Genomic DNA, 12,351 nt, shown 5'->3' with positions numbered 1-12,351 from the left:
TGATATTGATTGATTGTGTTTTCTTCTACAACCTCAGTGCAGAAGAACTACTTTCAGAATCGAGAGTTCTCCTTCACACTCAAAGATGACATCTATGTCCGCTACCAGTCGTTCAGCACGCAGGCCGAGCTGGAGAAAGAAATGCTGAAGATGAACCCGTACAAGATTGACATCGGAGCCATTTACAGTCACAGGGTGAGACTTGCATGCATCTTCTTTTGCTTGTGTGTGTGTGTGTGTGTGTCAACAGAGACATATCATGGATAAATCTGTTTGTCACCCACAGCCCAATCAACACAACACAGTGAAGTCAGGAACCTTCCATGCCCTGGAGAAGGAGCTGGTGTTTGATATTGATATGACAGATTATGATGATGTCAGAAGCTGCTGCAGGTGAATTCTTCACGTGGTTTATTTTGTTCAATTCAGCGTGTCTTGACAGTGACATCACTGAGCTAACATAAACTCTCATATTAGTGCTGCAGACATTTGCTGCAAGTGCTGGATCCTGATGACCATCGCCATCCGCATCCTCGACAGAGCTCTTCGAGGTTGGTTTCTTGTGGCACGTTATCTTCGATTTTCTGCTGAATTATCATCAAACACATTTTTTTTTCTATTTTCTAGATGACTTTGGTTTCCAGCAGCTGCTGTGGGTTTATTCCGGCAGAAGAGGAGTGCATTGCTGGGTGTGTGATGAAGCTGCCAGGAAGCTCTCTGTAGCAGCGCGCTCTGCAGTTGCAGAATACCTTAGCCTGGTTAAGGTAACAGTATTGTACCTTTTTATAGATGATTATAACAGATCTAGTTATTGGCAGCAGAGTTTTGCATTCAGCATCGTGTGCATCAGTGTGTTTCTCTCAGGTAAAACAGTGCCCAACCAAAACATTGGTCTTATTTCAGATAAACTTGCATATTTGACGGCCGATAAGTAACACAAAATTGTAGTTTAAAAAAAATAGATATTTCTCTGACTAGATATGTCGGATATTTATTTTTTTTCTTCTCTTCACAAAACCGCTGAGTTAATGTGTTTTGATGTTCTATTCACTGCTGTTTTTTAGGGAGGTGACGAGACGGTGAAGAAAGTTGTGCTCACAGATCCAATTCATCCTTTCATCAGGTAAGAATCCGACCGTTTTCAGAGTGACGGTCAGTTTTGAAGCTGTAGCTGAGTTTGTTCCGTTTGTCTCTAAATTTGACGACTGTCATTGAGGTTGCTGCCTCTGACAGATCTTGCAGCTTCAAGGGTTTAAGAGTCTTGTACCTGTGATGTCAACAGGGAGTCTCTGACGTTGGTGGAGCGATACTTTCCCCAGTACGCACTACAGGAACAGGACATACTGGGCCGCAAGGAATCTGTAGACAAAGTGTTGGCGCTCATGCCGGAAGATATCCTTTTTTAGCTAAAGGGTGGAGAGAAAAAAATAGTTTTCTTTCTCTGAAATGTGATTCTGAAATAAGAGAGCATGATGTCTTTTTCTGTTTGGTTAAAACCTTTGTGAAAATAACTGGACTTGACCTTAACTTCAGCTTTCACATGTGAGAAAAGAATTGCAGCAAGACTTCCAAAACGAGAAGAAACCAGAGAACCGTTGGAAGCTGGTGAAGGATCAAGCCAAAAGGAAACAGGTTGGTAATTCTGCTCACATCGCATGATGAGAGTTGTTTAACCCTGAATTTATTTTTTAAATATTACAGCTCGACGGCTTATAATGAACACCCGCACAATGATGTAATCTCTCTTCCCCCAGGGCACTTCCAAAAAGGGCCAATACTTTGAGAAAGAAATCATGCTGCAGTATTGTTACCCGCGGCTCGACGTGAACGTCAGTAAAGGGGTGAACCATTTGCTGAAGAGTCCCTTCAGTGTCCACCCCAAAACAGGTGAGCGTAGATCTAATGGGATCTGATCAAGATGGTGTGGTGGATACACCATCTCACTGTGGCTTCTCTCTTTTCAACTCTGGCCAGGGCGCATTTCTGTTCCCATGGACCTCAAAGAATTAGAGACGTTTGATCCTTTTGCTGTGCCCACAATCAGGTGAGCGATAATTTAATGCTCTGCTGTGTGCAGTGTTTGATGTTCATCAGAGATGATGTTACTTTTTAAAATTTATTTTTCAGTCAGATCTGTGAGGAGCTGGATCGACCGAGGACAGGCGAAGACGAAGAGAAGTCCGAGGACGCCAAGGAGAAGGAAAACGAGAAGGACGCAGCCGAGAGACGAAAGATCAGAGGTGAGATTGTGAAAGCTAAATTTCAGGCTCATTGTATCACACAGAAGAGCCTATAAGTAGGTCAACACGAGGTAATCTCAAAAAATAATTTCTGTCTCAAAATGAGGCAAATGTGGTTCATCAACTGTGACATCATGAACCTTAATTCAATATGAAAATACACTGCTGTTACTGAACAAATGTGTGAGGCCTCATGTGCTTCTCTTCCAATAATAAGATAGGACTCATCAAATTCATGTTTCATTATAATAATTAGTCGTTAAAAGCAGGATGATTTAATTTTTACCCTAACCACCAATGAGAACCCAAGGATCTTTAGTTTATTCTAAAGCTCACTGATTGTTCTTTTCTTGACAGATTACAAACGAACCAGCCTGGCGAAGTATGTGAAATACTTTGATCAGTTTCTGGATGGGTTGGCTCGCTCGTGGAAAGGAGAACTTCTCAAAAAAAGTGGTCCGTATTATTCGTGGATGAAATGAGGGCAGAGCGACTTTTAAGAAGTTCTTTCATGTAATACATTTTATTTATTTTTTAGATCTTCAGAAAGACTTCTGAACTGGATCAACAATCGGGACGTGATGCAGAAGACACATTGTTAATAGCTCCTTATTGCTTAATCTGTTTAATTTCACTCGTCAGAGACTCTGTAATAATACATTCATAAACAAAATATATGCAAATGATCTCCTTACTCAAGAATACCAATGTCATGTTGTTTGCCTGTTCTTTTTCTATTGTACAGTCATTTGTGAAAATAAATTTGATATTTCATCTTTTTCGAAATCTTGTATTCAATTGACTTTTATTAAGACCACAAGACGTTTTGCAGATTTATTTTTGTTATCTGGAATAGCAAGCAGCTAGGTTAGTTTGTTCATTTGATAAACAATATTTCTCACTGATAAATATGTGGCTGATGGAGTCTGTTTATAGTTGTAATATATTATTCATAAATTAGGGTTTTAGTTCTCCAGTGTTAGTGTGGTTAATTTGCTCCTTCTTAACTGCAGTCATCCAGGTTTCGTCGAGGCATCTAGTGTACATTGTTTGTATCTAGCCTGTAAATAATGTTATTGAGGTTTTGCCACAAACCACAGTGTAAAGCTTTACGTCTTGTATTCCAGCCTGGGTGTGCTTTTAATTGGAATCTCTATTTAAACTTCCACTAATGTATCTCTATACAGTGCTGCAATGTTACTAAGCAAATTTACTACAATTTATCAAATAATATAGTGACTTTCAGATATAGGTTTTACATATGAAACATAAAATCTTATGACCAGTGATACACTGTATAGACTAATCTTCCCAACGGTATGTATATAAAGTAGTTTAAATGACCTCCAGATTGATCAATTACACTGTTATGAAAAGTACATTTTGCATTCTGTACTTATGTAGATGTTTTTAATGTCTTTACTTGTTTTACTTGCTGTGGTGTGTTTTTACATTGTTGTATTGCTGCTTTTACTCAAACCAACTCACCTGTTTTGTAGTAACAGCTGTCAGTTGGCTTGACTGACATTCGTAGAAGAAGTATAATGTAGCATAAAATAGGCAAGTATAAATACTCAAAATGTATTGTAGTTTAGTAAAATGCAGTTTTTTTCAAGAAGCCAACGTCTTTAATATTACTGTATATGGATGTGATTAGAATTTTTTATGGTAAAGAAAAAAGACAGATTTTGCCTTTTAAATAACCCGGAAGTAGAAAGTGCTCCTCTAAACCGGATATTACCGTGAAGCTGAGGTCAGAAGTTCTCTCTCACAGCCATCTTGGATATAGCTTCCTGAGTCGGTGAGTATCTCCGCTGATAATCCAACATCATCCAGCCGTTTTTCATATGTTCCCGTCTGTATTTAATGTTTCATACGTTAAAGTAAAGTAGTGTCATCAGGCCGGTGCAGATATGTGTCCGCTTTCGTCCCTCGGTCCTCTGATATAAGTCCCGTTGTACCGCTGATTACCTGCTCAAAATGGGGGAACATGATGACTTCCCAGTTTACTAGCAGGCTGTTTAGGGCCTCAGTGAGCTGTGAGACTATTTGTGTGAGGGTTTAATTGTGTGACAACTTTAAATCTTCGTAAAATGTAATGGTAGGTTGTGTTACTTGTCGTTAGCTTCCCCCGCTCGTTAAGCCTGTTGCTAGCAGTTAGCTAACAGAAGCTAACGTTAGCTAAATGTTGCTCCAATCGAGAGTAGGGAGCTAAAGCATGGGCTCAGTCACCTGTTCAACCAGCTGCAAGTCTGTCTGAATGGGCTCACTACTCCGTGCTAATCCGCTAAATGTCCCATACGTTATCTTGCCTACATTTTGTTTTACACCACTAGTAGTTTACAATGATTTTAGCTTTGAGCTAATAAACTGTTTATTTCCTCTCTAGCAATCATGCCTGGTGAAGCCACAGAAACGGTCCCAGTTACCGAGCAGGAGATGCAGCAGCCTCAAGTGGAGACCGGTTCGTATATCTAAAACTTCTCTTCAACGTGCATGTAACATGCAAATTAAAACAATGGGGTCCTGGAACTCAACGAACGGGGTGACATGTTCAACAAATGGCCGTCTATGGGAGGTTATTTGTTGAGTAAGGGGAACAATAATGGATGATTGGACGGTTATTTGGTTCATGAAGTTGACTCAGCTGGCCAGACACTGAGCTGATGTAACAGGTGATGGTTAGTTTGACTGTCACCGGCCATGTGTTGAGATATTTGTAACAGTAGTTTGCCCACTGATGGATCGGCAGTGGTGATATTGTTTGCCTCGGTTTGAAAAGAGTAATCCAGGACCCCTATTTGTATTTACTCAAACTCACAATGGTGTGTGGTGACTTGCACTGACAACTGGATTTAGCACACAATGCATGGTGTTGTGTGTTTTGTTTTCCCTGTGCACAAAAAAATGCCTTCAACCGACTTTGCATAGATTAAAAGTTGCCTATTTACTTTGAGCTATTCAAATAAACTTGACGTATATTGTTATTAGTATGGTAAATGTGTTCAAGTTATTTTTTAAAGTGATAAGCTGGCACCAAAGCATACTTTGCATAATGGTGGACATCTTTTGAAAGTCAGAATATTGTAAATGGTTCCCCTTTTCACCAAAATTTGGTATTAACTGGTTAAAAGTGATCAATGGATTTGCCTGATACTCAAACACATCCGTAATCCTGGATGTTTGAGTATCGGGTTAGCGTGCTGGTTAAAAAAAGATTTCTGCATACTTCTCATTGTTTTGATACATTTTTGTGCTGGCATTGGAGACTGTGTGGACATAACATCACATTATTGTTTGGAAATACAAACTCCATTGCAACAAAAGACTCAGATGACAGATTTCTCATTTCAATAAATGCTTGTCCTAAATAACAATGGATAGGAAAAATACTGATGCAGTTTCAACTTAGGGCTGCACAGTTGATCTAATATTAATAGCGATCACAATTTTGGCTTCCCACAATTAAATGAGCACGATGGCCTGCGATGTTGACGTTCGTGCCCCCGACTAAGCTTTGCAGTGCCCCTCGTCTGGACCTGGCTGTGCGCGGGGCTGTGGACTTGTGCCTGCTCTGCCCGCTCTCCCTGTGGGAAGAAATGGTGCTCCCGGCGCGACAATCGAAAGAGTCTTTATCGTCATTTTGGCCATAATGTTATAGCCCTTCTTTAACCTGGGATGGTCATTACTGGACACTACTTAAAATAAGGTCACATGATGGGTCATTATTTCATAGGGATTGTGTTTTTGCCGGCATCTTTTCACAACACTATTACAATGCTCTCATCTTAGAATGAAAGGGTTTTTGAAATGGATTTCAAAGGGATTTTGGATGTTAAGTATTGGCTCCGTAGACTTTGTTATGGAACATTACAATAATGGGACACACACTGCTTTCTAAACAATTCAAGGCTTTAGTAAATATATGCATAGCTTATTTTCATGCAAAGTTGTGCATTGATCTTCTGGTGTTTATCTCACATGGACGCTGCATGGGGTTTGGGATGTGGGATTATTTTTTTCTTAACTGCACCTAACACCCCCCCACCTTTTCAACTTTGGCAAACCAAGAGCCGATAACACGTCGATTAACTTTTCACAAACTCATCGTTTCTGTCGACATGTGGAGCACGATTTCTTTCTCACTTCACAGTGTATTCCTGTAGCTCTTTAAAATTTCCGTTGAATTAGAATTGCTCCCCGAACACTTACTGTGATTGCCCCTTCCCCCTGTTACTCCTGTTGCTTTTCCTTAATCAGCTGTAGGAGTATTGAGTTCTTCTGCTCCTCCTGAGATGGCCATTCCTGTGAGCAAAACAATCCCACTGGAGAATCCTCCAGAAACCTCTGTTCCTGCTCAAGAGGCGGACTCCCCAGAAGAAGCTAGCGTTCAGACTACTGGTGATCAAGCAAATGGCGTAGCTGCAACCGAAGAAAAGACCGAGCTTACTGAAGGGACTGAGTTGGCGGCAACGCCTGACCCACAACAACCCAAAACTGCTGACCCAGCAGGGGCCTCGGCTGACCTGCCAGTTCCTGAAGAGCCTGTGCCTTCTGCTGATACTCCCATTGTTTCCTCAGAGGAGCCACATGCTGCCGCTCCAACTGTAGAGGTACAAAGTCAGGAGTCTGTTGTTGCTGCTGAAGAATCGGCCAGCCAAGAGGCGGGGCAGATTTATGTTGAAGCAAAAGTACCTGAGGACAAGCCTAGTGCAGTGGCAGAAGAAATTCCTGATGATCCAAAACCATCTGCTCCTGAAGATGTCATTGCAAACGGTGTGAAGGCAACGGATGCCCCAGTGACTGAGGTAGAAGAGTCAAGGAATCTTTGCCCGGATGCCGCTGAAGATAAAGTATTGCCTATTGAAGTGAATGTCAACGTGGCTACTCAGAATGAGGATCTTGAGAAGAAAGAAGCTGTAACAATTCTCCCCAAGGCCATTCAGTCAAAGGAGTCCTCCAAACGTGAACGACCACCTCATTCCACTTGCCACCTGTCAGGTTGGTTTGTCCTGATAAGCAAGCACTCCCCTCTCCCTACTTTTTGTTGCGATCATTTCAATGAGCTTTTTTTTGATCGGGTTAGGCAAATCTTTTTTCCAGATGGTAACATGAGTGTTACAAGTTCAAATGGACAAAGGTTCAATGTGTCTGATTCCTTATGGCTTTCTTCTTTTATGTGGTGGTTTAGTCAATTTTTTTTTAAAATATTTTTGTCTGCATCTTAAGTGATGAAATCTATGCTAAAGGTGTACATATCAGTCTTTTTATTTCCCTTTTATGACGCATGGTCAGGAACTGCTTTGTTTTTTTTACTGAAGTTACATTTTTATCCATTGTGATACATTATATTTGAGAGGAAATACTTAACTGTACTTGCATTTTGCATTTAAGAAAAGTTAATTTACTTGTCTTATGGTTGGTCAGTTCTACCTTGAAGCATCAGTTCAGTGGAACAATAGCAGGTGTGTTTATGCATCATCATGATGTGGTGATATGTATTGCAAATAGGATTTTCCCGTTTGTCTTAATTGCATCTTGACTAAATACAGAATGTGGATTTCTTTTTTGGAAGTTAGTAGTATGGACTGTGCATTCTGAGTGGCGTTTTGCATCAAACTCTAAAGTTAGACAGGTATGTTCTTTTCCTAACCCTAAGCAAAGAGATTGCGTCTTGGTTTGTGATCATTTAACCCGCATGAGTGCGACCTCCCCTTTTCCCGTCCAAAAATTGAAAGATTGATTTTTCCATTCAGCTACACCTCCTGCCCCAGCTTCCTCCCAGAAACATCAGGCAGCTTCTGGCCCTGCAAAGCCCAAAGGCAAAGATGCCAAGAGTGCGTCGGGCTTTTCTGCCCCAAAGGCTGTCCCTGGCAGAAGAAAACGCTCCTCTATGTCTGCCTCCTCTCCCACCTCACCAAAATCCACTTCTTCCACTACCCCCCTGTCAGCTGTGCAATCTCCCCTAGCTTCCTCACCTGGCAGCTCTTCTGCTAATCAGGCTAAAAGCTTCACCCCAAAAATTGTCAAGGCTGGCAAACAAGGAAAGGCTAAGAAAGGAGAGGCGTTTGTGCCTGTTCCTTCCCCTGTGGAGTGCAAGGTGACACCAGCGATAGAAAAGCCAGTAGAGGCTAACCCCAAGAAAACTGTAGTTGAAGCTAAACCTGCAGCTGCTGCAAAGCTGGTTGCAGCCCCAGCTGCTTTTAAAGTTACCTCTAAGCCTGCCATGGCAGCGCCGGTTTCATTTTCAAATACTCTTGCATCTAGCCCCCCCACATCAGTTGAGTTTAAGACTGCTTCATCAAAATCTGCTCCTGTTGTAGCTGCTGATGATGATCTCCCTCCACTTATCCCACCTGAGAAGACAATTAAAATGCCAGGACCTACACCCTCTGTAGAGGTTATTAAGGTAGCAACCCAACCCGCTCCCGTTGAGGTTGCTAAGCCCAAACCCGCTCCCGTTGAAGTTGCTAAGCCAGCTGCAGAGGCTAAACCCGCTCCCGTTGAAGTTGCTAAGCCAGCTGCAGAGGCTAAACCTGCTCCCGTTGAAGTTGCTAAGCCAGCTGCAGAGGCCAAACCCGTTGACGCTGCTAAGCCCAAACCCGTTGAGGTTGCTAAGCCCAAACCCGCTCCCGTTGAGGTTGCTAAGCCAGCTGTAGAGGCCAAACCCGCTCCCATTGACGCTGCTAAGCCCAAACCCGTTGAGGTTGCTAAGCCCAAACCCGCTCCCGTTGACGCTGCTAAGCCAGCTGTAGAGGCTAAACCCGCTCCCGTTGAGGTTGCTAAGCCCAAACCCGCTCCCGTTGAGGTTGCTAAGCCAGCTGCAGAGGCTAAACCCACTCCCGTTGAGGTTGCTAAGCCCAAACCCGTTGAGGTTGCTAAGCCCAAACCCGTTGAGGTTGCTAAGCCCAAACCCGTTGAGGTTGCTAAGCCCAAACCCGTTGAGGTTGCTAAGCCCAAACCCGCTCCCGTTGAAGTTGCTAAGCCAGCTGCAGAGGCTAAACCCGCTCCCGTTGAGTTTGCTAAACCCGCTCCCGTTGAGGTTGCTAAACCCGCTCCCGTTGAGGTTGCTAAGGCCGCTCCCGTTGAGGTTGCTAAGGCCGCTCCCGTTGAGGTTGCTAAGCCCAAACCTGTTGAGGTTGCTAAGCCCAAACCTGTTGAGGTTGCTAAGCCCAAGCCCGCTCCCGTTGAGGTTGCTAAACCGGCTGTAGAGGCTAAACCCGCTCCCGTTGAGGTTGCTAAGCCCAAACCCTCTCCCGTTGAGGTTGCTAAACCCAAACCCTCTCCTGTTGAGGCTGCTAAGCCAGCCAAACCAGTAGCTGAGCCTTTATCTGCTCCCTTTAAACCCACTCCAGTTGCGCCTGTTGTTTCTGCCCCAGTTCCCCATAAACTCACATTTGCCGAGGCAGTTGCTAGACCGGCCCCAGTTAAGCCAGAGTGTGAGGTAATTGGTAAGACTCCTTCAGAATCCATCTCATCACCCAAACCTGCCCCTACACCTGCTAAAACCCCAGTCAAGGTGGAGCCTGTGATCAAGAACGACAAGGGTATTTTCTTCTTTCTCTTCTTTTGTTCCAACTGCTTCTGCAATCTGGGAACTGCTCAGATGCTTAGATATGCTGTTCTCTTAAAAAGTAATGGTTGAAGTGTACATTAGCTTTGTTTTATATTTTATGTTGTCCTTTGTCAAAGATGCTGCTTAGTTGCTGACATGGAGGCCTCTGTTGTTGGAAACAGGCAGTTGTGTTGCATTCTGTCTGCCATGTTGTACCGTTTTGTTTGCGATCATAGGACGTCTAAAATTCTTTATTTTCTCAAAGATGTCAGCATCGTCTGAATGTGGTACTGGGTAGGAGGGTTGGTTACTGTTTGAAGTTAAATAGCTGAAGTCACAGTGACCCTTTTGCAACATCAATTGGTTGTTGTTGCAGTTTTACATTTTATTTAAATGTTAGGTGGGTGTATGATCATCCTGGGTGAAGACAAATCCTGTTTTGAAACCCTATTAACCTATTTTCATTCCCCAGGATTAATGCAGCATATTTTATGACTTTCAAATATACATGTATGTAATGGTTGGCATGTTGTGACTAAATGTTTTGTTTTGTAGGATCCGGTACAGAGTCGGACAGCGATGACTCAGTCCCTGATTTGGAGGAACAGGATTCTGCACAGACACAGACGCAGCAGGCTCAGGTGAGAGTCTGGTCTTAAATCTCATGTCCTCTGTTGACATGAACCTAAACAGAATAGATTGGATGTTTGTCCTTTACTCTTCAGTGATGATTAACACAGTGACTTTCGTTCTTCTGAGCCTCCTGAAGCCACCCTTTCTGTCCTGAGAAGAGAAAGTGTTTACACAATGACTTGCATGACATCAAACTCCTTATTCCTCGGTGTGCATTTACTTTGTGGACGTAAAATATGGATGAATCTTGTGTCTCTCGCAGCTTGCAGCTGCTGCTGAAATAGACGAGGAACCGGTCAGCAAAGCCAAACAGAGCCGTAGTGAAAAGAAGGCACGAAAGGTAATGAGGGCTCTTAGTGTTTTAAACAGTCTAATTTGCACTTTTCTTTCTTTGTGATGGTCTAAATTGGCCACATTTGTAAAATGACTTGTGTTTCTTTCAGGCAATGTCAAAGCTTGGTCTCAGGCAGGTAACTGGGGTCACCAGGGTCACCATTCGCAAGTCAAAGAACATCTTGTTTGTAATTACCAAACCAGACGTCTACAAGAGCCCAGCATCAGACACATACATCGTCTTCGGTGAAGCTAAGGTATGTAGCCAACAACCATACTAGCCACCTTTAGTCTTCATCCCTTGTAGAGCTGATTGTCCTACTATCCTTTCTAGCTGCAGAATACTGATTGAAAGATCCACTGAGTTGGTCAGAATGGTGCAAAAAGCTCTCGGCTGAAAGTGTTCTGCCAAATAATGTCGTCTTAATCTCTCATTTTACTCTTTGTGTTCTCTAGATCGAAGATCTTTCCCAGCAAGCCCAGCTGGCTGCCGCAGAAAAATTCAAGGTCCAGGGAGAAGCTGTATCAAACATCCAGGAAAACACACAGACGCCAACAGTACAGGAGGAAAGCGAAGAAGAAGAGGTAAGATGCAGTTTTATTCAAGTGAAGATAAACGAATATACTGTTTTTATATGAGATGTAACAAATAATTACTCATGTCATTTTTACAGGTGGATGAGACCGGAGTTGAGGTCAAGGACATCGAACTCGTTATGTCGCAAGCCAACGTGTCGCGAGCGAAGGCTGTACGCGCCCTGAAAAACAACAACAACGACATTGTCAATGCTATTATGGTAAGATTGTGGTAGTAAAGTGGCTGAGTCGTTATAGAAAAGGCCATTTAAATTGCTCACTAAGAGCTTTGTGAGTGAGCATGGAGAACTCTTCAGTGATGATTAACACAGTGACTTTCGTTCTTCTGATTTTACTGAAGCCAACATTTCTGTCCTGAGAAGAGAGTATCTCTTTAATCTCTTTATATTGTGGAAAAGAACGAATCAACACATGTGATAATTAATCTTTTTTTGTTCCCTTTTGCAGGAGTTGACGATGTAATGGGACCCTGGCAACAAAGGGTTGAAGACAGGTTGCTGATTTAAGCTCATTTATACAATTTATACCCATTATGGAAATAAAGTTGTGGATGATAAATCGAAATTGTTTTGGTTTGGAGACTTTTTTTTTTTTTTATTGTGGTCTGGTTGCATGATTGACTGTTGGTTTAGCAGGTAACCCTAAACATGACTAGTTATATCCTTTTTATATGGATTCTTCACTTTTCTATTGTCACAAATAAGTACTTGTGGGTCATGAGGAGCTGGACCAATCCCAGCATCGCATTGAACAGACACCAGTTCATAAGTCCCACTGATTCATTTTATAATTGGACCTCTCTGGATTTAGTAAAAGAATATATATGAAAAATGTCACAAGCCAATAAAGGTAAGGCAATGGGAACCACAGGTTTATGTTTTGTATTGTTTGTAATTCTGATCTGACAAGTAATCGGTAAATACAGCTTTCAGATAAATGTAAAGGTATAAGTAGTGTCCATTTCAAATACTTAAATTGAGTACAAATGCCTAC

The 12,351-nt window shown here is 42.4% G+C and overlaps 2 protein-coding genes and 2 non-coding genes across 8 annotated transcripts in view; all 4 read left to right on the top strand.

Annotated features, from left to right (window-relative positions):
- The window catches only part of prim1 (DNA primase subunit 1), a 3,846-nt gene extending 837 nt beyond the window's left edge, over nt 1-3,009 (top strand). The window contains exons 2-13 of one of the 2 annotated variants that reach the window (XR_004212691.1): nt 38-195; nt 287-393; nt 478-551; nt 628-764; nt 1,065-1,123; nt 1,283-1,392; nt 1,541-1,632; nt 1,755-1,887; nt 1,975-2,044; nt 2,132-2,240; nt 2,598-2,696; nt 2,779-3,009. Coding sequence is in view for 1 of the 2 variants with exons in the window: in XM_031844402.1 (XP_031700262.1) it covers nt 38-195; nt 287-393; nt 478-551; nt 628-764; nt 1,065-1,123; nt 1,283-1,392; nt 1,541-1,632; nt 1,755-1,887; nt 1,975-2,044; nt 2,128-2,240; nt 2,598-2,696; nt 2,779-2,798 (1,172 nt within the window). In the remaining variant the exon portion in view is untranslated. Of the gene's footprint in view, nt 1-37; nt 196-286; nt 394-477; nt 552-627; nt 765-1,064; nt 1,124-1,282; nt 1,393-1,540; nt 1,633-1,754; nt 1,888-1,974; nt 2,045-2,127; nt 2,241-2,597; nt 2,697-2,778 lie in introns of both variants that reach the window. The other variant, XM_031844402.1, reaches the window with a different exon arrangement.
- Nucleotides 3,010-3,970: 961 nt separating this feature from the next.
- naca (nascent polypeptide associated complex subunit alpha) lies at nt 3,971-11,922 on the top strand. 4 transcript variants are annotated; one of them, XM_031844388.1, is made up of 9 exons: nt 3,971-4,041; nt 4,630-4,704; nt 6,501-7,241; nt 10,351-10,436; nt 10,691-10,768; nt 10,872-11,018; nt 11,218-11,346; nt 11,436-11,558; nt 11,806-11,922. In XM_031844388.1, exons 2-9 carry the CDS (start codon nt 4,635-4,637, stop codon nt 11,818-11,820), a joined length of 1,389 nt encoding a protein of 462 aa, XP_031700248.1. In that variant the 5' UTR covers nt 3,971-4,041; nt 4,630-4,634; the 3' UTR covers nt 11,821-11,922. The 4 variants fall into 4 exon arrangements, with proteins under 4 accessions (XP_031700248.1, XP_031700249.1, XP_031700246.1 ...); XM_031844389.1 differs by lacking the exon at nt 6,501-7,241; XM_031844387.1 differs by lacking the exons at nt 3,971-4,041; nt 4,630-4,704; nt 6,501-7,241 and adding exons at nt 7,249-9,048; nt 9,187-9,787.
- On the top strand, nt 10,514-10,587 carry LOC116382699 (small nucleolar RNA SNORD59). Its single transcript, XR_004212735.1, has one exon. It is a non-coding gene; the product is annotated as a small nucleolar RNA SNORD59 (small nucleolar RNA).
- On the top strand, nt 11,648-11,721 carry LOC116382698 (small nucleolar RNA SNORD59). Its single transcript, XR_004212734.1, has one exon. It is a non-coding gene; the product is annotated as a small nucleolar RNA SNORD59 (small nucleolar RNA).
- Nucleotides 11,923-12,351: the final 429 nt, after the last annotated feature.

This window comes from Anarrhichthys ocellatus, unplaced genomic scaffold, assembly GCF_004355925.1.
Source record: "Anarrhichthys ocellatus isolate YVR2014 unplaced genomic scaffold, GSC_Weel_1.0 scaffold5, whole genome shotgun sequence".
Classification (NCBI taxonomy): Eukaryota; Metazoa; Chordata; class Actinopteri; order Perciformes; family Anarhichadidae; genus Anarrhichthys; species Anarrhichthys ocellatus.
Note: the sequence above shows the minus strand (reverse complement) of the source record. Positions and strands in the feature narration are given on the sequence as shown.

Excerpts from the sequence above, each read along its gene's own strand:
- naca (XM_031844386.1), top strand. The coding sequence starts at position 8,134 with ATGTCTGCCTCCTCTCCCACCTCACCAAAATCCACTTCTTCCACTACC. Across the intron at positions 9,788-10,350 it reads TGTGATCAAGAACGACAAGG|GATCCGGTACAGAGTCGGAC; the intron begins GTATTTTCTTCT and ends TTTGTTTTGTAG. Across the intron at positions 10,769-10,871 it reads GTGAAAAGAAGGCACGAAAG|GCAATGTCAAAGCTTGGTCT; the intron begins GTAATGAGGGCT and ends TGTTTCTTTCAG.